At 38.5% G+C, this 23,900-nt stretch overlaps 1 protein-coding gene across 48 annotated transcripts in view; it reads right to left on the bottom strand.

Annotated features, from left to right (window-relative positions):
* The window catches only part of CAST (calpastatin), a 117,637-nt gene that overhangs the window by 14,546 nt on the left and 79,191 nt on the right, over positions 1-23,900 (bottom strand). For 43 of the 48 annotated variants that reach the window (XR_010114290.1, XM_063612354.1, XM_063612339.1 and 40 more), the window contains 14 exons: positions 23,659-23,757; positions 21,473-21,553; positions 20,809-20,847; positions 20,239-20,331; positions 20,017-20,103; positions 18,847-18,948; positions 15,318-15,401; positions 14,351-14,398; positions 13,124-13,219; positions 11,052-11,147; positions 7,629-7,730; positions 7,048-7,131; positions 4,292-4,342; positions 4,132-4,203 (listed from right to left, as the gene is read on the bottom strand). Coding sequence is in view for 47 of the 48 variants with exons in the window: in XM_063612354.1 (XP_063468424.1) it covers positions 4,132-4,203; positions 4,292-4,342; positions 7,048-7,131; positions 7,629-7,730; positions 11,052-11,147; positions 13,124-13,219; positions 14,351-14,398; positions 15,318-15,401; positions 18,847-18,948; positions 20,017-20,103; positions 20,239-20,331; positions 20,809-20,847; positions 21,473-21,553; positions 23,659-23,757 (1,134 nt within the window). In the remaining variant the exon portion in view is untranslated. The remainder of the gene's footprint in view (positions 1-4,131; positions 4,204-4,291; positions 4,343-7,047; positions 7,132-7,628; positions 7,731-11,051; positions 11,148-13,123; positions 13,220-14,350; positions 14,399-15,317; positions 15,402-18,846; positions 18,949-20,016; positions 20,104-20,238; positions 20,332-20,808; positions 20,848-21,472; positions 21,554-23,658; positions 23,758-23,900) is intronic. The other 5 variants (XM_063612361.1, XM_063612370.1, XM_063612346.1 and 2 more) reach the window with 2 other exon arrangements.

The raw sequence follows: 23,900 nt of genomic DNA, 5'->3' as shown, positions 1-23,900 counted from the left end.
TTTTTATTTCTGATAATCAGTATAAAATGATATACTACTATTGCTTGTATATTGTGGTATATGGTGTCAGGTTTCAGGTTTTTTTTCAATGTTAAATATTCTAGAAACTTTCTGAAATAATTTGTTTAAAAATATTGAATATATGCTTCATTTCAAATACTCCCTTTTAACAAAAAACTTAAGTACCACTGTTGATGAAAAACCAGAAAAAAGTCCAGAACTCTTTGGTGACTCCAACTATGGATAGCTTATTTTGAAAAAGGAGAATTGCAAATTTTACCAAAAGATGGAGAAAAGCACATTAAAAAGATACCAACATTCAGAAATGTATTTCAGCATGTTATTATTGGAGATTATTTAAACTAATTTAGATAACTATAAGATATTGTCCATTTATACCCTGTAAAGTCGTTTTAGAATGTAATATTTTAGGTAATCTAAAATGTACTAAATTAAATTCATTTTTAGTTATGAGAAATCTTTGCTTATATGACAAATGAAAAGAATAACAAGTTGTCAAATGAAAAGAATGACATTGAAACATTTGTATTGTCTCTTCTTAAACTATCTTATTGACTTATTATTTAAGCCTTTTAATACTAAGTATGAAACAACCTATGGTCTAGAAATTTGTATTGCAAAGCTATATGTGCATATGTTATTTAATTCATCTAATGCTACACAAAAGCATAATATAATGATTTTTCACTCTTTTTAAAAATACTAAATCATTTATGTCCATTTCTCAATTTTTCCATTGATCTATGCTTTGAGTTTGCTTTCTCAACATTATTGTATTTTCTATTTATTATTACTATATAACATATGCTAGTGTTTAGTTGGATTAATCTTACCTAAAAGTACTGAAAAACACTTTTCAGTATTTTTTCATATTTTATACATTATTTTTCAAATATATCATTGAATAATTTTATTGAGTTATAAAAAGTATTTTATTGCTATTTAATAAAAAATTAACATATAAAATGACTTGAATTGTCATCATTATTTTTAAGATATTTAGTTAAACTGACAATGTATGGCCTTCAATTTTTTTTGTGTCCTTATTTTTCTGATCATTTCTCCTTTTGTAGTTTACATAAGTCTGATCTCATATTAATTACATTTTCTCATCTGTTGTTACTAATAAACATGGCATAATGTTACTTACAAATGTATTATCTACAAGTAGTGCTATCCACTAATATATTCAAATGTTCCCTTTTAATGTTTGTCATTTCTTTTTCATGTGTTGTTAATGATTCTTCCATATGATAATAAGCAGAAATGACAATAAACTTTTCATAGTTTCTGCTTTTAAGGAAAATGCCTCCAGCATGATATTGAATATTTGATTCTGAAAATTAAAGACTCTTTAACATATTAGGGGATTGCCTACTTTTTAAAAAGTTTTTATTTGTAATATGAGTATATGTAAAATTTTAAGTAGATCTTTTACATGGACATAATTATTTGTTTCCATGTGATATACCGCTACAATATATTGACAATTTCCCTGCTACTGAATCAATACTTATAATGGCAAATAATTTCTTAACTGTTTGTTATATTCTATGTATGTTGTATGTAATTTTTACATCTACACATTTAGTAACTTTAGCTGATACTGTTATATTTGTCAAATTTTAAGATTAGCATCATAATTACTCATAGAAGCAACTATGTGACTCCATCTTTTTCATGACATATTTATGCCACATAAGGACGGAGTGTTCAACAGTTAAAGGAGTCATCTTTAAACCTTCAGTAGAAGGAGAGTTTGAAAACCAATGCAATATTTTCTTCAGTCTTTTTTTTTTTAGGTTTTGTGAATTATGCAGTTTTATATTTTTGTTTAATCTTAGAAAATTGTTGTACATAGTGTTTCCTAATAATTTAGTTGTGTTCTGTACTGATTATTGTATTTTCTCACATTTATGTTAAATTTTATTAGTAAGATTATTTTCTCTATTTACCAGTGTTTTGTAAAATGTTAAAAATTCATAAAAGCCAACTATTGGCTTTAAACTACCAGTAATTTAGTTGATCTCTATATTATTATATTACTCTTAAAATTTAATTGTATTTTTTGTAAGGTTTTTTTCCTCTTTTGCATTTGCTAGTATTTTATAAAGTATCTGTTATTTCAAAAGAAACAACTATTGGCCAGTTAACTTTCATGCTGCTATTTTCATTTCCTGGTATGCTTATTGCTACTTTGTTTTGGGTGGTTACCTTATTAAAACTTTTAGAAATTTCAGTTTAAAATTCAATAAGCATTTGGTTTATCAGGTTTCTCTTGATGAAGGCGTTTATGACAATGTATCACAGGAATATTGCTTTGACTGCTTCTCAAAGATTTTTACTTGTAATATCTTTGATGTTTTAAAGTAGTCTATTATCAATGTGATCTCAGTATTATTAGGGGAATAGTTTTAAGTGTTTCTTTTTATATAGCATTTCTGTTCTATTTTATTATTATCAAAGAGCATGGTACATACAGGAGCTATTCTTTTATAGATGAACATTAATTATGAGCCATATGTGATACTTTTCCCCCAAAGTTCTTGAAACTTTCCCCTAAATAACTATTTTGATTATTTGGTTCTCATGATGATTAGTTATTTCTACTTTACAAACTATATTGTTGACACTAATGTTTCCTTTGCTAATTTTCTAAGAGTAAGTTTTTGTTTTTTTTAACGGTTGTTTCATCTCACCATTTCACTGCTACGTGTCTTTGAAGGGGGCATATAAATCCATTGTTACTTTTTCCAAATCTTTGAATTTCTAAAAGAAAAAACACCCCTAACAATTGTAATAATAATAATGATAGGGGGAGGAAGGGAATTGAGATCTTGTTCCCCACTATTTGTTCATCTGTTCTGCATCAGTGTAATGCTATGACTCCACATTCCTGGGGTACTCCTCACATTGTATTCTTCCCCATGTCTTATGGTTTCTAAATCAAGGCTGGAGTGCTTTGCTGTGATGTGGTCTGTATGGAAGATGATGAGAGGAAGGTCACGGGATGAGCAGCATGGTGCTTTTACAGGGGTACAGAGAAGAACATGCTCTGGTTAGTAAGCTCTTCTTTGAGGGGCTTTATTGCTTCATTCAGCAAAAGTAACAACGTCAGCAATTCCAAAGAATCATCATTTCTTCTAGTTGTCATTCTGTCTATTCTCCAACTGATATAAATATATTTTCCACGCCACTGTCATAGAAACTGTTCATCCCTTTCCAACTGACTGCTAATAATACATTCAGTGGTTTAAAAACTGAGTTCCCAGTAAATAGATAAACCACACCCCACAAGAAAAGGTTCTGCAGTTATTAAGTTTGGGAACTCTAACAGACTCACTACATATTTGCATATAAAAAGCCATGAAAATCCTACAGTAGAGAAACCTACTTGACATTACCCAATATTGTTCAAACTTTTCGAGTAACAGAGTTCCCTTTGAGGGACTCTATATTCCACATGGAGCTAAGTTCCCTTAGGAGGCAATTTGGGAAATAATAAATTGTAGAAATATCAATAGGTAAAGTTGTCTGAGGAGTAATTTTGGATAAGCTTACATTTAAATTCTCTTTTCATAGCGGTACTGGTACTTGATATTAGTTACACTACTAAAAGCATCCACCATGTTGGGACAGTATTTCATGGTGTAACACATTTTTAATGGCTACAGTGGGTTGAGGGCCATTAATTTTATGATTGTTCCTGAGTTCCCAAGTCAGATTCTAAGTCACCAGTTTCCATTTATTTCTGCCACTCTAAAACTAAAGAAATAGGCCAGGCGCAGTGGCTCATGCCTGTAATCCAAGCACTTTCGGAGGCCAAGGTGGGCGGATCGCGAGGTTAGGAGATTGAGACCAGCCTGGCCAACATGGTGAAACCCCGTCTCTACTAAAAATACAAAAATTAGCTGGGTGTGGTGGTGCACCCCTGTAGTCCCAGCTACTCAGGAGGCTGGGGCAGGAGAATCGCTTGAACCTGGGAGGTGGAGGTTGCAGTGACTGAAGATGGCACCACTGCACTCCAGCCTGGATGACAGAGCAAGACTCTGTCTCAAAGAAAAAAAAAAAAAAAAACTAAAGAAATAAAACCAAGAGTTTTGGACTTACAAGAGATGAAGCATTTTGTGGACCAGAGAAGTCCTCAGACAAAGCATCCAGAAGGAAGTCTTCACTCATGGGCTGCAAGAACCAGGAAATGTATCAACAAACACCATTGCAATCAGGGCCAAAAGGAAAAGATATCCTCAGAGAAAACTGGTTTGCTTACTGGAAGCTGTTCCTTAGACTCTTTTGGCAGGAGTGGCTTTCCATCTTTATCCTATCCGGGGGGGAAAAAAACATGGCATGAAATCATTTTACATTTTATCCAAAGTATGAAACCTTGTAAACATTACAAAGGGTCTACAGGTTATACTTGCTGTTGTACATTTTAAATTAGATCCATTGTGTCAGGAAATAGATTCTCTCACCAGAGAATATGCTCTAATTAGTTCATGTCAACAAACAGCTCACAAGCACCAGGCATTCCTGAGTCACGGGGGCTGCACACTGGATGAGGTATGGCTTGTGACCTCAGAAGCCCAGAGACTATCACAGGAGGAAAACGTGAAAGTCAGCATAGTGTGGTATGTGGTGCTGTGACTGGGGTTTGCAGGACAGTGTGGGATAAGCCCTTTACCTACATGGGGGTGGGCTTTGTAGAGGTTGTCTGGAAAATGCTGGTTAACCTTGTAAGCCACACATCTAACTCATATGCAAGGACTACATGCCAAGCCCTGACCTAAGCATTGGCAATACAACAGAAAATCGCAGACAAAGGCCTTGCCCTCAGGGAGTTTAACCTGTCGATGAAACGCTCTGCAATTTATGGTTCAGATTAGGTCAAGCCGTAAACGACTCCAAGTGCCACATTTGAGTAATAGGACAAAATGAAGAAAGCAGGTGGGGCTCTTTAGTAAAAGGAGATCTATATACTAATAGTAAATCCCATTTATCCACCTATACAAAAATAAGCAAATACAAAGATATACATATATATGAATATTTCACCTGAGAAACTGGTTAAGGTTGGTTTTTGTTTCATTGAAAATGTGAAGAGCAATGGTTTAGAGGTACAAGTTGAGTATCCCTAATCTGAAAATCTGAAAACAATTTAAATGCTCCAAAATTCGAAACTTTTTGAGTGCTGACCTGAGAACTCAAAGGAAATGCTCACGGGGGCATTTTGGATTTTCAGATTAGGGCTGCTCAACAGATATAAGGCAAATATTCCAAAATCTAGAAAAGTCTGAAATCTGAAACAGTTCTGGTCCCCAGGCATGTCAGATGAGGGATATTCAACTTGTATCACCTGCTTCCCTCATGACTCACTTGTGCCTTCTGACCATTCTTCAGGTACAGAGGAAAGCTGAACCTGGGCTTGTTCTGCACCATCTCTTAGCTGTAAAGGCAGACAATTTCCTAAGTGATGCCTGGGACTCTGGGGGCACTTTTGCTCCCTACTCAAACTGAAATCGATTTTCCATCACTGCGTAATTCTGTGTCTGGAAGGGGAGGTTGTGGCCTGCCCTTGGGGAGGCGAATCTCACTGAAGAGACCTGATGGGAACATAGCTGGTGAATACCAACATAGGATTTAAATGAGATGAAGCTAGTGCCCGAAAATGTTATTAATAGGTAACTAATAATGTGTGAGGTAAGTCAGAGGAGGATGAAACGACTACAGAATAAAGTGATCAGGGACTGCGAATCAGCCGCTTCCTTAAACACTACTACTAAATTCAGTAAAGGGAGACAGCAAATCACCAACCAATCACCTATCATGAAGAGAGTTACCTGCACTTGACCCGCCTCTACTGAATGGGCACTCAGTGGAGACAGAACATGTGGCCCTTAGCATGCTCTCTAGGAACTTTGCAAAGCAACGTACAAATGAGCCCAAATTAACAGAAACGCTATGGCTGCAACTGAATTGTAAAACACAGGAAGCAAATATAAAGGTATCCAGAACAATAAACTTTCAATCACGGGGAGCTCAGTCTAGTTCCCGTGTCTGCTAAATAAATGGGCTAGTGCACATGGATGAGTGAGAAGCATGAATTTGATTTTCTAGAATTGTTAATGAAGTTTAGTTGAATACTCTTTTAAATCCTGGCCCGCTACAAAGATGACTGACATTGTTTAACTGTCCACGAATCTGCCTCATTTAAGTGACTGCACTTAAACCACAAGACTCATAATGGGGTCTTCCCCCTTGTTCTGTACAATCTATACTTTCAAAATCGAAGAAATGGGGCAACTTAACACTATACTCAATGTTAAATAGGTTCTCTTATTTTTCCAACTTATATCTGAAAGTTGCAAATTTTTCTTATATAAAGTAATTGTTCCTTTTTTTTTTTTTTCATTTTTTACTTCTTTTTGAGTTAGGGTCTCACTCTGTCACCCTGGCTGGAGTGCAGTGGTATGATCATGGCTCACTGCAGCCTCTACCTCCTGGGCTCAAGTGATCCTCCCACTTCAGCCTCCCAAGTACCTGGGACTACAGGCACATGCCACCATGTCTGACTACTTTTTTTGATTTTTTTTGTAGAGACAGGGTCTCATTATGTTGCCCAGGCTAGTCTTGAACTCCTGGGCTCAAGAGATGCTCCTCCCTTGGCCTCCTAAAGTTCTGGGATTATAGGCATGAGCCACCACGCCCGGCCTATTCCTCATTTTAGTTCTCCTATCTACACAAGGTTTTTTAGTATTTCTGGTATTGTAACAAGCTGTGGGTTAGAAAGGAAAACATTAGGTAGCTTAGACATTAGATTTCTTTCACTTGAGGATCAAGTCTACTTAGGAATATTTTAGCTTTGTATCTGATGTTCTAACACTATTAGTAGTAGACTAATACTATTTGGTGTTTGAAATATGAAGAAACAAGATCTTTATATTCCAGGTCTGTTCCCAAGTCTCTTTGTTCTGTGTATGAATTCAGTATGAATTAAAATAAAATAGAAAAAGACTCTAGCCTGTTTACCTTGACCTCTTCTAATCTATAATCAGGAGGAATTGTTTCTTCTTTTTCACCAAGCTTTTCACGGTCTTCTTCTTCGGCCTTCTCCTGAATAAAAATTAGACCATTTTCATTGTTAGCATGTTTTTTTCTCTCCATAAAATTCATGCCTGAGTGACTAGATTTGAGGTAAACAAATCTATCATTAGGTTAGGAAGTACATATGGCTATATGCTTAGTGCTCCTACAGCAACTTAATCTGGCAGGCTCAGGCACCAGCAGAAAGCCTGCTGGGCTGCAAGGCAGCTGTGAGGAGGAGCAGGCAGCTGCCACTTCCTTCCCAAGTCCCAGCAATATCAATGCAGGTGGGCAAAGATGAGACTCAGAGGCCTCCGGTCTGTGCATGTCGTCCATCCACTGTGGGGGTTCAACACTGCAGCTTATTCAGGTTTAGCTTATTAAACAGGATATGCACAATAATAGAAAAAGCCAGCTGGTCATGTTTTACGGGAAATATAAAAAACAAAACAAATGACTAACTTATTTGCAGGGGGAGGAGGTGATCAATGATAGTTATTTTCCAGAAGTATCTCAGTTGCCATTACCTTGACTTTATCCATCACAGGTTTTCCATCTTCTGGATCTGCTTCCTTTTTCCCCAGGCTATCAGCCAAGGCTTCTACAGCATCGTCTGGCACTGTGCCCTTCTGAAAGTCCATTAGTGGATATATTAAGTAGGTGGTTAATCACTCCCTTTAAAACATATGCTATGAAACAATTCAGAAAGGCATATCATTATTTCAGATAAAAGGCACATGTTATCTTTTAATAACTCAAGTTATCAACTGAATTAGAATCTATGTTTAAAAACCAAAATGTTTAACATTCGAGCAAATTTCTTATATTAAACATTGTGTGCAAATTATATGTTGATAATGTGAAACTTACAAGACCTGACCCAGAGTTGGTTTAGAAATAAGAAAGACAATGGACTGAGGTGTACCACAGATAAGTTGAATACCAGGATAAAAGAAAGACGTGGTCTTTACGGAGATCATTCCGTAGACGGCACAGGAAAGATTTTCAGAGCCCACAAGAGGCCATTCCCTCCATTTCCTGTGGGACAGCCTGGCTCGTCTCAGAAGAGGAGGCTCGGAAGCCTGTTTTCTTCACAGGGCTTCTACTGACCAAACGGGTTTCAGGGCTGGTTCTGGTGACTCTGCCTGTGACCAACTAACCTGAATGGCACAGTGAGAACTGTCTACCTGTGGTCCGATTATTCAAAATGAAATGTACTGCCTCAAAATGTAATGAACTCTGGCCATGCTGGTATTTAAAATCACATTGGATTGGACACAGAGGATAAATGGCGTCAAGGGAAAATAAAGGGAATCATCTGTACATTAGTAGCTCATAAAAATCAACTTAATGGTTCATGGCAAGGACTTTTCTTTTTTAATGAAGAGAACAGGACCAGGCACAGTGGCTCACACCTGTAATCAATCACAGCATTTTGGGAGGCCAAGGCAGGAAGATTGAGCTCAGGAGTTTGAGATCAGCCGGGGCAACAGAGTGAGATCCCATCTTTACAAAAAGTTTTAAAAAATTAGCCAGGCATGATGGTGCATGCCCGTAGTCCCATCTCCTCAAGAGGCTGAGGTGGGAGGATTGCTTGACCTCAGGAGGCTGAGGCTGCAGTGAGCCGAGATCATGCCATTGCAGTCCAACCTGGATGACAGAACAAGACTCTGCCTCAAAAAAAAAAAAAAAGTGTGAAAGTGTGCATGTGTGTGTGTGTATACAATGCATCATACATAGAAGGGATAAATACTATTCTTTAAACTGTTGCTTCTAGTGTATGGGGATGGGGTTGCAATATCAATGAATTTCCCACTGTTGGTCTTGGTCAAACAAAAATGTGAAAGGCCTTGGGTTAAACAATCTCAGAGTTTAATATTATTATTTAAAATCTCTGACCTCACAATGAGCACCTATTAAAATTTTAGAGTAAAACTGTATTTGTTTTATATTTTAGCCATCATTTCAAGTAAGAAAAGCTGTTTTTCTGATAAACTGTGCTGCAAAAGGAAAGATCACTAAAGAAAAGTGATTTAGCACCACCTAGTGGCTCAACACTGCATGGGTTTTATTCCCAAGAGCTACAAAAAAAAAAATCCCTGAGGTTTCTTACCTGTTTGGGATTATACCTAAATTAAGTATTAAGTATTAAGAGTTGCAACACTCTAATCAAGGATCTCAAGAGTTGCACTTGTACCCAAGTCTTATCCAAGCAATGTGAGTTGCTACATGATTTAAGACACCTGCTCACACTATAATCCTGTTTTCTCATACTCTACGCTATAGAATCTTTGGAAACCACTGCTTCCCCAAACCTGTGCCCTTTGCCAACCTCTTGCTTAAGAAATTACTGAAACAGTTAAAGAAAACCTAGGAGAAGAAGCAGACTTAAGAACAAAGGAATGTGGAAACAGGAGTAAGGACTAAAACTTCTATTTCTGTAGTATTTGATATTATCAAATTCACAACTACAGCTCAGGTCTCTGCCTTTCCTTAATAAATTTTCTTTTATACACACAAGAACCACCTAGGGAAGGCATTCATCTCCTTCCTCTGGTCTGTCTTCCTTTACTCTCTAATCTTCATGCCTTTCTTGAGTCCTCTGACCTTTATTACACTCTACAGCTATTCTTTCTGGCTTTTGAGGGTGTCACAATCCCAGAAATACCAACTGCCTCAGTGACAGTAACCTGGGCAACCATGGCCAGAGTTAGTGGGGTTGAGGCCCTGGAAAGGAGGACGGGGAGAGGGAAAACAAGAGCTTTTTGTTTTGTTCTGGTTTGTTTGCTTTCTAACAATCCAATGCTCAGCTCTACAGTCAGGGTAAAGTTGAAAAGGAAGTGAGCCCTCTAAAGCCCCGGCAGTCACACTTGGCAGATGAGGTAGGTGGTGCAGGTGCAGGTTTTGGTTACAAGAGTTCTACTGGGGAATGCTGGCTATTGTCGTTTTGACTCCAATCACAGCCTCTTTGCCTGCTTTCTTCACCAGAGTCCTCCTAGAGTCCCTCCTCCTCTCCTGTTCTTTACCACTGTGGCCTGGCACCCATGTTGTAAAAAGTACCTGAAGAGTAAAACCTCAAAAAACTGGGGAGGGCTCATATCCACACTAGTCTTGAGGACAGCTGAGAGCGGGGGCCATATCTTTCATCTCAACTGAGGCTCTGAAATATCAAGTGGATCAAGGTCAACTCAAAGCCTTATTTCCCTCAGCTATTACAGGAAGATGATCAGGACAGACTTCATAGTGTCCTTGTGAAAATTTAATGAGAAGACATTGCAAAACATCTAGAACAATGGCACAGTAGATGATGAAAGGTAGGTGTTCAGAGGGAAGATGTACTAATTCTGTAGTAATGAAATATAATTGAAATATAATTCCATCAGATGTTATTCCCTGAGTCAAATTCTATTATTAACTAATGGAAAAAAAACACTAAAATCAAAAGGAAACAAAGATTCACCTTCTTAGGTATCATACTTCATATGAAAATTAGAAAGTGAGAGAGAAGCACGAAAAGAAGAAGGAAAGAGAAAGAAACTCAGTCAGTCTCACCTCCTGCAGTGGGAAGAGCGGGGAGGAATCATGATTTTACTGCATGTTATTCTACCAGGAAAGTCAGTAAAAAAGTAACTTTGGGCTTTCGGTGGAAATCCATATAGGCTTAAAAGATGCAGAAAAGTGAAAAAGCAGGATTATCCACAATAGCTGAGGAACTAGAATTTCAGAAGAGAAAAATACAGTTGGGAGTAATTTAATTAAAAATTTAAATCTTAGTCTGAATTTCTACGACACCCCGAAGCCCAAAGAAACAACAGATACTATAATGATATCAGATTTTATTTTTAATTTGTCAGAATAAGATAAAATGATGGTAATACACAGCAGAGAGCGACAGGAGGAGGAGGAAAACTTTCTCAAGCCACTGCTCAGATGCCCAGGGAGTCACTCACCAAGGTAGCCAGCTCAGGGGGTGCTGACTGTATACTACACATGGAGGTCCGAGACACAGCCTCCGCCACAGGAGCTGGAGCAGCGGCCTTAGATTCCTGAGGAAAGACACAAGTACTCTCAATAACTTTAGAAATATTTGGTTAATAAGACTGAGTAATGGTAGACCAACAAGACACTCCGCTACATTATATGGTGTGAACATGATTCTCTTGAATACCTAAGGATTGCTGAATAGTAAATAAGTCAAAGCATGCTAAAACTCTTCAGCTGCCATTTTTTTTCAACTTGGTTTTACTTCTCACCTTAGGCAGGTTACTGAAACTCGTGAAACTGAGTTTCCACATGTGTAAAATGAGAACAACGACAGTATCCACATCTGAAGGGTTGGTAAGGGGCCTATATGAGACAATGCAGGGAAAGTGCTAGGCATAGTACCTGGGAACACAGTTAGCTCAATGCATTCGAGCAATTATTGCTATTATTCCTATTATTTATTTGTCATTATGTATAACAAATATGCCTATTATGTAATATAGCATTATGTAAAATATTGTATTTATATAAATCTAAGAGCACTTTATATACAGCTATGTAAGAATGGAAAGTAGTAGTAATAAGCCACAAGTTCTCGAAGTGTAATCCCTGCACTAACAGCCTCAGCACCATAAGGGAACCTAGAAATGCGGATTCTTAGAACCCTACCCCATGTACTAAGTCAGAAACTTTGGGGGTAGAGTCTAGCAGTCTATGTTTAAAAAAACTATCCAGATAATCCTGATGCATGCTAAAGTTTGAGAACCACTGTCCCATCTTATTTTATCACAAGAATAAAGTTTCAAGGCTGGGTGTGGTGGCTCATGCCTGTAATCCCAGCACTTCGGGAGACCAAGGAGGGTGGATCACTTGAGTCCAGGAGTGTGAATCAGCCTGGGTAACATGGCCAAACCCTAGTTCTGCAGAAAATACAAAAATTAGCCAGGCATGGTGGCATGCACCTGTAGTCTCAGCTACTCAGGAGGCTGAGGCGAGAGAATTGCTTGGGCCAGGAAGATTGAGGCTGGAGTGAGACAAGACCGTGCCACTACACTCCCAGCTGGGAGACAGAGTGAGACCCTATCTCAAGAATAAACAAAACAAAACAAACAAACAAACAAAAACAGAAGCAAACCTTTAAACAAACTGTTTTAAATCTAGACTTTTATGGAAGCCTATCCTATATGCAAGGTGCTCAGCAGATGGTCATTAATAGGATATGATCTCTTCGTTCAAGGAACTTACTACCCTTTTAAACTTGGCATAAATGTTAGAGTTAAAGAGGGATTAAAACAGAGTTTAGCTGTTTGTAACAAAGGCTTTAATAGTGATATATAAAAAAAGAACTACAGATCCTCTGCCATGTTGTGTTCTGCTTAATAAAGGTTGGATGGATATAGTTTAGGGAGGGAAAAGCAGCAGATAAAGAAAGCCATATTTTAGCAGAGCCTTGAAAAGATGAGTAAGACTTTAGTTGATCTAGAATTAGAAAGAAAGGTCAATCAAGACAGAGGAACCAAGTGAGAAAAGCCAGGGATGCACACATACTTATTGTTCAGTTTATTGACACAGGGACACAGTTTGGTAGGAAAGAAAACTGGGTCAAGAATATGGTAATAGGAACCTTTTTTTGTAGAGATGGGAAACTCCTGGGGATAGAAGCAGAGGAATGACATGACTACAGACATGCTTGAGAAAGAATGAGTCTGGTGGACAGGAAGGAGACTGCAGAAAGGCCACTGCAACCCAGAGGGGAGGGGTGATGACAGTTCCAATCAGGTCAGTTACAGAAGCTGGGACAAGAAGGAAGGCATGGGTTCCAAAGCTTTCCTGAAGGAGTCATTGCAGGACTTCAGTTGCAAGAATATCAGGGTTAGGGTGGGGCAGAAAGCACATCCAAAAAGGAAGACAAAAATGACATGGAAAAAACGATGACATATTAGGCTTTCTAATAGACTGTTTCATGCTAAAACAGTTTGTCTCACATTTTTAAGATCACAAACCTCAAAACTAGAGATTTATATGTTTAGAAACATACTTCTGTCTTTTCAGTTGGCTTAGATGGTTTTTCTTTACATTCAGACCGGTCAAAATCTTCTGAAAGTTCATCAATGAGTTCTGATTCACTCCGAGGCTGTAAAATAAGAAGTGGTGTATATTACAACATGACTCTTTTTTATTTTGTAAAAAAAAGTTTTCATGGAGCAATTTTTTTTCCTGATTAACACATATGAGGCCATACTTAACGCCCAAAGCTAATTTGTAAAGGGCATATTTTTTCATTTATCAACATTAAGATAAAATTTTCATGAAACAAATATGAAATACTAAACACCTCAGTACCGCAAAAGTATTTATGGTTTACTTGGTCAAACGTTTCCTTGATATTTCAGTTTCAGAAGAATTTTGTTCAAATAAAATTGCCTGTTCTCTAAAATGAAAATCTGTATAATTTTTAAAAATGTGATTATTATTTTCCTATTTCCTCATGACTTCTCTTCTGAATAAGTGAAAACATGGATAATATATTCCGTTCCTATGATTATGTGGGATTTTGGCAGCAAAGTTCTCCTACCCCTTGTTCTTTCAGGAGAGTGGTATTAGTTTAGGGCATGTGGAGATTGTCACTAACAACAGTAACATGATAGAAGGGCATGTGATTCAGACGCTGGGAATCAGACCAGATAGCCTGAGTTCTAAGTCCTGGGCTTGGCTTGCTATTTTCTAGCCCCTTGACTTTGCGCTATTTACACAGGCCCTCTATGTCTCAATTTCCACACTGTAAAATGGGAATAATAACAGTACCGTCCTCATTCATTGAGGACTCACAAAGGTAATATCCAAAAAGCATTTGGTGCAGTGCCAGGTGCATAGCAAGTGATTAATAAATGTTGCTGATTACATGTGACAGGTTACTACCAACTTAAGGCAAAATGGAATCATTAGAGAATTTGATCAGGATGGAACTCTAAGTGCTAGCTCAATCTGACTTAAGAGGCCTCTTGACATCAGCTTCTAGTGTGCAATAAATTTTACCTAGAAATTTATAGTCTAGTAATGATTCATGAGGAAGATCATCTTTAAAATATATGGAAAGGAGCCACAGGTATCAACCAAGTGTTATCATCAGAAGCTCCCCTTTCCCCTGTACTAGGTTAGCATGCAAGTCTGCACAGTGAACTCCGGACTGTCAAAATTATCTTAATTCATACTTTACATGTCTATTGTTCTTTAAGTATAAAAAAAAACAAACGTATTTCCTAACCTTGGGTTTTTCTTCAGGCTCTGGCAATAGTGGTTTTCCATCTTTATCCTGTAGCAAAATTAAAATTCATTGGAAATGAAATAGAAAATTTTGCTTTCATGTCCCATCAAGTTTGTTTCTGGGAATTCCAGGATATGAAATGTCAACTAATTTTTTTCTTAGATTTACATGAGTTGGTGTTTCAGATTTACTTTTTATAAAGTATAAAAAAAGGAGCTGAGCTATAAAAATCAAGATGTTACCAAATAGAATGCACATTTACTTTAAGTTATTAAAAAATGTTTTTCATCTGTTGGATAGAGTAATAGGGAAAAGAAGTTCTTTGGCAATAAAGACGTAGCTATGTTAATGAAAGCTTTTAAAAAATCCCAATTCTCCAACCTAGAGTGAAGAGGTGAATATCATTCCTATAACACTATTTAGTTTTTTTAGATATGAGGTTTCCTAATTTAGAATTGTAAACATTTTCCAACATGTGTTTATATGCATGATTTCAAAAGTAAAAGACAAATGTAATGACAGGAGTTAGTCTACCATCCTCGCCATAATCAAAAACAACAGCAACAAAACCACCTTAACTTAGGATACTGGTAAACCCTCGTACATTCATATCTACCCCTCAGAAGACCTATGGTGCTTTTATCCATATAGCAGTTAGAAAAAAAAATTACCCCAAATTGTTCCTTCTGAGTTTAAGGATCTATTGTAAGAACTGTTAATAAATGAAACATTTAAATCTGTGGGAATTTTAATGAACACATGGTCACTACTTAGGAAGCCAGTCAGGGACAAACCATCCCTCAAGGGGTCTAACTGTAGGGAGCAGAGAAAAAAAGGTTCAGGGTTTTCAGACTTAATATCCGAATGGGGGACAGACATGTCCTTTGACAGTGTCAAGGGTACAGATACAACAAAACAAGACTCAAAGGTAAGATGCTGTTGTCATGCACTGTGGCTAAAAATTTACCGTGGCTGGTTTTAATCTGTACTCAGATGGGATTGTTTCATCATCCTCACCACACTTCTCTAGTTTTTCTTCTTTAGCTTTTGCCTGATGAAAATGGAGGGAAAAAAAAGTAGTTGGATAATGCACATAATGAGATGATATCACTTCCTCTCTGTACTTCCTGAGTGTTATAGAGAAGACCAAATCTGGTAAAAGCATCTGGAAGAGCTTTGTAAACTACAAAGCACAAGACCATGGTGGGCAGCTGTGAGAAAGGTACCAGCGGGTGACTGAGCAAAAGCAGCCCAGCCAGGGATCCTGGGGAGCTGCCCTGTTCTGCTCCCAGCTGCTGTGACCTTGGGAAACCACTTAGCCTTTCTTTGGTCCAGTTTCTTCAGCTGTAAAATGTGGCTACTAATAACCCTTATCTAGCTCACTGACTTGTGAAGATCACCAGAGAAAAGTAAATAAAAGATCCTTTGAAGACAGTAAGCACAGTGCAGCAGTTAGTTGCAATTATTTTAATGGCCTTCATCTGTCTTACTCAACGAGGCAGCTGTCTAAGGAAGGGAGAGGAAACACGACTAATTTTCACATTAAACCCAGTTCAGATATGGGAGAAGCAGCCCATCACAAATCTTGGCTGATCCATGGATAACTTGTTTTACCTCTTTTAAAAGGACTCTCTTCAGTAATGCCAGGACTTCTCTAGCTTCCTGAACCAGGAACAACTAGCTGCATTACAAATAAAAGTGTAGTTGTATAGTAGATCACTGACTGCTAGGACACAACACTTGCAATTTAACCTGCTGGTGGGTACTGTGAAGTTCGATAATATGTAAGAATTTGTACCTATATCAAGGCGTGGATTTAATTTATAAATGAAGGTAGGAGGTTCGCTTGGCATATTCCAACCCAACCCACAGCCCCCATCTGCATCTTAGCCTAAGAGTGTGGTTCTCTACTGATTGGTTAGTTGATTACTACTTACTGAGCACTTTTAATGGAACAGGCACTGTTCTGTGCTTTGGGATTCGTTTGACTGTTTTATAGAGAAGCTTTTATTAAAGGATGAAGTCATGGTTTTCTTTTAAACATTTCCAGTCATGCTCTATTTCGGCATCTGGAGAAATCCTGTCATGGGGCAGCACTCCCCAGGTCAGGGCACAGCAGCCTTCATGAACATCCAGGGTCACCTGTATTAAGACGGTCCTCCCCACTAATCTCAGGCTGCGGACAGTGAGAGTTACACATGCAGCCAGAGCTTTTATTTTCCTCTTTGATCTTTATAGTCTTGAAATGCCTGCTCTGTGGTTTGTATATAGTAGGCATTGAAAAAAAAGAGTCTACTGGATTGAAATGGCACTAGACTAGGCAGCCACACCTAAAAATGTGGGAGACTTATAATGGGGTATCATTATAGAATAAAAAACTTTTATGTTATGGTAGATGATGGGAATACCAAGTAGGCATGGGTTTCGTCTCTGGAGTATTGTGTGGTTTTTCCCCAGACAGCTCTCTATTCTGGGGTGTGCTGGGGTGGCAGTGGACACTCCTACAGGCTGATAGTGACCTTCCTGAGCCTTCTCATCCTCAGACTATCTAGGATGTAAAGGACCCATTAAGTTGGGTACTAAGAATTCAGGTTAAGAATCTAGAGGACTGAAAGATCCTCTTTAGAAACATTTATACTTTGTATATGATTAAAAAGGAAAACTAGGGATATGGTTTGGCTGTGTCCCCACCCAAATCTCATCTTGAATTGTAGCTCCCATAATTCCCACGTGTCGTGGGAGGGACCCAGTGGGAGGTAATTGAATCATGGGAGCAGAGCTCTCCTGTACTGTTCTCATGATAGTGAATAATTCTCACTAGATCTGATGGTTTTATAAAGGGGAGCTCCCCTGCACATGATCTTTTGCCTTCCGCCATGTAAGACATGACTTCGCTCCTCATTTACTTTCCACCATAATTATAAGGCCTCCCCAGCCATGTGGAACTGTGAGTCAATTAAACTTCTTTCCTTTATACATTACCCAGTCTCTGGTATGTCTTTATTAGCAGCATGAGAACAGAATAATACAACTATTATGTCATGAGAGTGGAAAAGAAGAGTTGTTTTTGCTGGAATTTTAGTTTGCTGTGACTCTGAAGTTTTCTAGAGGAAATTTAATACATTCATATGCATTCCCAAACTAGTTACCCACATGCTTAAATAACTTATTTTATGTCACTTTTTTTTTAACATCTGCTTATCTGCTTTTAGTCACTTTTAAGACTCCTTTGATCCTGAGGTTTATAACATGTTTATACCCTCCCTTCCCACATTTATTGTCTCTCCTTAAGTGTCTGTAAGAAGCCTGGGGCAAAAGTGCAATATACTTGTGGCCCTGTCACCCTCAGGTGGTAAAGCCACAACTCAGCTTGGCCTCCTGACTCCCCCCAGGGTTCTGCCAACACCACCCTTTCCTCAAGATGACAATGCTTCTATCGGCTACTCTAAGTAATGTATATCTCACATTGTGTTGTAATTAAGTTTCCCTTCTTCCCAATACATTACTTGGTCCTGGAAGATACGAACTGCTTCTCTTGCTCCCCTGTGTTCACCATCACAAAGCTTATCATGCCACACTGCGGCCGGTGAGCCCTCCAAGAAAGTCGAAGGTAGAAACTGGCCCATCTTAGGCCAGGGTAGTCCCAGACTCAAGGATAGTTGCTGGAAGTCAGGGTGACTCCCCTTCCCTGATGACTCAGAACAGGAGGTGATAGCAGAGATGGGGCATTGTGACAGCAATGCCTGCCAGTGCCCCCAGCCTGAGCTGATGGAAGTGGGGTGGGCTCCTGGGGATCCCAGGCTGCCTTTCCATCTCCCCACAACACCGCCTTGTCAGGAATGGGCAGCTCTCTCCTTTCCTTCCTCTTTCCCCTCAGAGGACTGAGTTGAAAAATTCTACAAAAATTACAATTTAATATTAAAACTTTCCTACACCAGATATAAGCTTGTTTTGGTTCAGAAGGCTTGTTAAGATCTTGGAGTGTGATGGGATAAACACTCATTAGCATTATTCTCTAAATATGCAGGAGCTCTAGTTAAAGTAATTACTGCTTGATTTTAATTTGAGACAAAATTTTCAACATCTTTCCCCATAGTGATAAATGAAGGATCTTCCCACTCCTTGTATAGACATGTCCTTCTCTTACAAAGAGACGCACCCAGAACCCTTCTGAAAATACAAATTTCCAATTGCCAAACTTCACTATTTCCCGTCAGGCAGTGCCTCCTTGTTACCTTGTTTAGTCAGCTGTCATTTAAGCTCTAGCAAGGGAGATTCGTGTTCATCTCAAATGTTAAAATTCTAGCTGTTTCACAAGTCAATCATGTAACTATCCCCCTTAGTTGCTAACCACTCAGCAATAAATAAAGCACAATGAAGAATGCTCACTTTTACCCTCCAAGAAAAGTTGTGCAAGAATTCTAAACATGCAGAATGCATTCAGTTTTGTAATGTGCAGACTAACACGCTTTGTAAATCAACTCTAAGGTCAGTACCTCATCGACTTCCTTAATCGAGCTGAGGTCGAGCTCAGGTTCTGCTTGCCAGGTGCCCAGTGACGCCGACAGAGCCTCGAGTGCTTGATCGCTCATTGTATCCTGTTAAAAGTAAAAAATTCTGTGCATGAAAAAAGACATCTCTGGAGCCTGAACAATCCATTTACTTCTTTGTAAAATACATTTTAGATTATAAACTGAATGTGGATTGGGGAAGTGCTCTAGAAAGGCAATTTTATTTGAAACCTTGCAAAAGACAGAAAGGAAAAAGAACTTACCAATGAGTGGAAATTGGGGCTAAGACACGTTTCTATAGTAACAGCGTTCTCTGGGGCACACTTCACCCCTTATTTGGTAAGCTAGACATAAAGCTATAGTAATATTATTATAAAATACTCTAAACAAAAAAAAGAAGCAAATAGTAAACTGTTACCACACTGTTTTTCTTTTTCTAAAAATGTATCTCTAAAAAGGCTTCTGACAACCTAAGCTTAGGAAGCAGAGAAGCTTAAAGTGGCCCCTGCTGCCTTCTTCTCTGAAGGCACAATGGCTGATCGTTGTAGGAACTCCCACTCTCAGGGGTGTGGTGCTCAGCACTGTTCCCCAGCCTGCCAGATAAAAATAAACTGTCCACTCCAGGAGGGGAGAGGCACAAGCAGCTCTGATAGAAACTGTTCCTGAGCATTATCTTGACTGTTTGCAGAGGAGACATGTGTTCCCAGCCAGCACAGAGCTGCAGGATTGCCTTTTGCGATTTGTGAGAATTACGTCATAGTGGAATATAGTTAAGAATGGTGGGCAGTACCAGCTACTTGGTGTCCCTCTAGTGATCTTCAGGGCTCAACGTCCTTTATAAAATCAAACTTGAAGGTTTTATGTTCCAAGAGTGCAATTTCTCTGGTTTCTGCCCTTCTGTGTATCATAATGGTGAGATGGTCTTAGATGACAACTAAGACAACTGTGCTGAAATCATTCACAAGGAGTTACAGAAACACACAAGGCTTGCCTGGAGATGATCAACATAACCCTCATTGGCTTCACTATTCCAGATAGACCTAAGAGGGAAAAAATCATGGCTTCTCATCCTGGGTTACGCACTACTGGCAGTTTCCTGAATGAGCTACATCAGGCTCTGGAAAGCAACTGCTGTCAGGTAGACTGTGACTATACCTTCTCCACCTTTCTTTTCTTCTCTTGGGGTGGAGCAGCACTTCTGACTGTCCCTGCTGACTGAGCTTTTAAAACTTCTGTAGATTCCTGAAAAATAAAATACAAAAGATTAGATTTACAGATGAGGAAAGTTTAACTGTAATAGCCTGAACTAAAAAGTTATTCTTTTAAAGTTCAAAATAGTTCCTAACAAGTTTCCCTTAACAACACTAAAAACAATACCTCTTTTTCAGTTTTCTTTCCAGCAGCTGTAGGCGACCCACAGGTGAAGTCAGATGACAAGGCATCTATAGCATCATTTGGCCCCATGGGTTTCTAAAGAAACAGGCACAGTGATGGGTAACTTATGGGAACCACTCAAGTGGAAGAATGGATCATAAACCTAGCAAATGAAGAATGCACTTTTCCAATTCCCTTGCTACCAAATGAGATGTGTTAATGAAACAACTTAGATCAAAGTGTATGTTTTGAAGAGAGTGGCTACGCATTAAGTATTATTTTCCACTTCCCCCTTTCAAAAGGAGTTACATTCTCATTCTATTATTATGAACATGCATTCTATTCTAATACTTTCTTGCCTTCATTCTCCTTTCCCTCAAAAAACCTACGTATGAGACTCAGGAGCACTGAGACAACCCTCACACCAACCCCTTTCTCTGAACACACAGAAACTCCATTTGATTTGAAGATGAGTTAAGTCATAATCCTCAAATATAGAATTGATAGCCCTGTTCCCCCAACCAAAAATATAAAACTATTAATTTAGATCAGAAGACATGTATATAAACTCACCGAAGAGTCTGGAGGAGGCCCTGTGATCCCTTCCTTTTTCTGAAACAAATATTAATTTGACGATGTTGAGAAGGTAGAATTAATCCTTAAGATTGGCAAAATGCATTGCCCGTTGTGGGTTGAATTGTGCCTCCCACCCCAGATCTATATGTTCAAGTCTTAACCACAGTACCTCAAAACGAGACCTGATTTTGAGATAGGTTCCTTATAGAATCAAGTAAAGGTGAGGTCATTAGGGTGGGCCCCACTCCAATATGATGCGTGTCCTTATAAAAAGGGGAAATTTGGACCCAGAGATATGCACAGAAGCACAGAAGGAAGACGGTGTGAAGAGACACGGGAAGAAGACGGCCATCTATAAGCCAAGAATAGGCCTCAAAGAAACCTTCCCTCACAGCCCTCAGAAGCAACCAGCACTGCTGACACCTTGATTCTAGACTTCCAGCCGCCAGAACTGTGAGACAATCAATCTCTTGTTTATGCCCCTGATCTGTGGTACTTTCTTACAGCAGCCCCAGCCGACCAATGCAGTAAGCTTCATAGTAATGACAATTTCACATGCACCATTATATTTTCTAACTTTTAAACATTGTAAAAATATTGACATGAAATTATATTCTAAAGAGGAAACAGTGAAATAAAAGTAAATGATTATTTAACTTACAGCCAATAGTTCCCTATATTTTGGAGGAATTGTGACTTCTCTTTTACCCAATTCCTCTATGTAGGTGGAACTCATTGGATCCTGCAACAAAATCATACACGTACGGATATTATATAATTAATTACCTGATAATGCTATATGCATATTCTGAAACTAAGGCACTATTCCATTATTAATCTATGGAAGTACGGAGATGAAGGATAAATCATTAAGAAGCCAACACTTGATACAACTACATTTCTATGTTTACACAAATACCCATATTTAATTGGCTTAACTCATATGTAATGCTAGAAAATATTCAAAATACTAAAGTTGACTTCTAAATACATTTTGTTTTCAAATGTTTTCATTATCTAAGGTTTCTAACCAATACAAAAGAGCAGTTAATAAGATAATGAGTTTCTGTATAACCCAATACCCAACTCTATCAGCTTTCTCACTTCTAAGAAAACAAAATCATAGAGTGGATGTCTCCTGTTTAGCATTCTCAAACCTAATTTCCTTTCCCTGTTAATCAGAAATAGCCACCATTCTGAACTTTAGCATATCAATTTAAAGTTATTTTATAACACTTTTTACATATGTAGGTAACCATAAACAATGTCCAGCATTACTTTGCATATTTTCCAATGTTATATAAATGGTATCATATTCTACATATCATTCTGCATTTTTTATTCTAAATTATGTTTTTGTAACGTATCCATGTTGATACATGAATAATCCATTTTAACCACTATAAAGCACTGAATTTTATTATCCTGTCCTCTATTGAATAAAATTGTTTCCAAACATTTCACCAGTTCTTATAACTCCTTGCACACATGGGCAAGGCTCCCTCCTGGGAATCTCTTTAGAGGTGGACTTCCTGGTTGAAGGGAATGTTCATCATGAACACCCATCAGCTATAGGAAAACTATAGGAATTGTCAGACTTTCACACTTTTGCTAATCTGATAAATGCAAAGCAGTGTTTCTTCTGTGTTTTAGTATCATTATCCTAATTACTAAGGAGAGTTTCATTTTACTTGCTTATTGGTCAGTCAAGTTTTCTCTCGATTTTCTATTGGGTTGTCTTTTTCTGTTTTTTATTCTTTATAAATTCTAGAAACAAACCCTTTGTTATATCTGTTGCAAATATTTTTGTCTAGCCTATGGCGTGTCTTTTTTTTTTTTTTTTTTTTGAGATGGAGTCTCATTCATGTTGCCCAGGCTGGAGTGCAATGGCACAATCCCAGCTAACTGCAACCACTGCCTCCGAGGTTCAAGCAGTTCTGCCTCAGCCTCCTGAGTAGCTGGGATTACAGCCATGCGCCAACACGCCTGACTAATTTTTTTGTATTTTTAGTAGAGACAGGGTTTCACCATGTTGGCCAGGCTGGTCTCGAACTCCTGACCTCAGGTGATCTGCCTGCCTCGGCCTCCCAAAGTGCTGGGATTACAGGTGTGAGCCACCATGGCTGGCCGGCATGTCTTTTTTTTAATACCAAGGAAAATATAATTTTAGGAATTAGGAATAGGGATAAACTGAGGGTGGTAAGTATTGAGAAGTCAAAACAAGTTCTAGTCCATTATACTTAAATCTTGAGGATGGAAAATAAGTGTGTGACCCAGTGGACTGTGTCCCAGTGTCAATCTTAGCACAACAACAAATGTTTGCTAACTCGATGTTATAACGCAGCTGCCAAAAGACAAACCATTTCCATCCCCAATACTAATTTTTAGTTGCTGTGTTGATACTGACATCATCCAGTTTCTATGCAAATGACAGAACACTAGATAGATATTCTTTTTTTTTTTTTTTTTTTTTTGAGATGGAGTCTCGCCCTGTTGCCCAAACTGGAGTGCAGTGGTGCAATCTCAGCTCGCTGCAACCTCTGCCTCCTGCCTCCTGGGTTCAAGTGATTCTCCTGCCTCAGCTTCCCAAGTAGCTGGGATTACAGGTGTGTACCACCATGCCCAGCTAATTTTTGTATTTTTTAGGGTTTCACCATGTTGGCCAGGCTGGTCTTGAATGCCTGACCTCAAGTAATCTGCCTGCCTCAGCCTCCCAAAGTGCTGGGATTACGGGTGTGAGCCACCGCGCCTGGCCTCACTAGGTATTCTTTTGTACTTCATGACCATGGCCTTATTTGCTCTCCTACCCACTGAGTATGAATTTTTACAGATATCAAGATCACATACTGAAACTACTGGTCCAGTATACGTTGTATTTTCTTCTTCAGTTTCTTCAGGTCCTCCTAAAGTATCTATTAAGTCATCCAAAGCAGCATCCATGCCTGACTGGAAAAGAAAGAACAGATATTTAAATGTTATTTGTTGGGGAGGAGCCAAGATGGCCGAATACGAACAGCTCCAGTCTGCAGCTCCCAGCATGAGCGATGCAGAAGATGGGTGATTTCTGCATTTCCAACTGAGGTACCGGG

Source organism: Symphalangus syndactylus, chromosome 11, assembly GCF_028878055.3.
Source record: "Symphalangus syndactylus isolate Jambi chromosome 11, NHGRI_mSymSyn1-v2.1_pri, whole genome shotgun sequence".
NCBI classification, from domain to species: Eukaryota; Metazoa; Chordata; class Mammalia; order Primates; family Hylobatidae; genus Symphalangus; species Symphalangus syndactylus.
The sequence above is the reverse complement of the archived record's forward strand: the minus strand, read 5'-3'. Positions and strand labels throughout refer to the sequence as shown.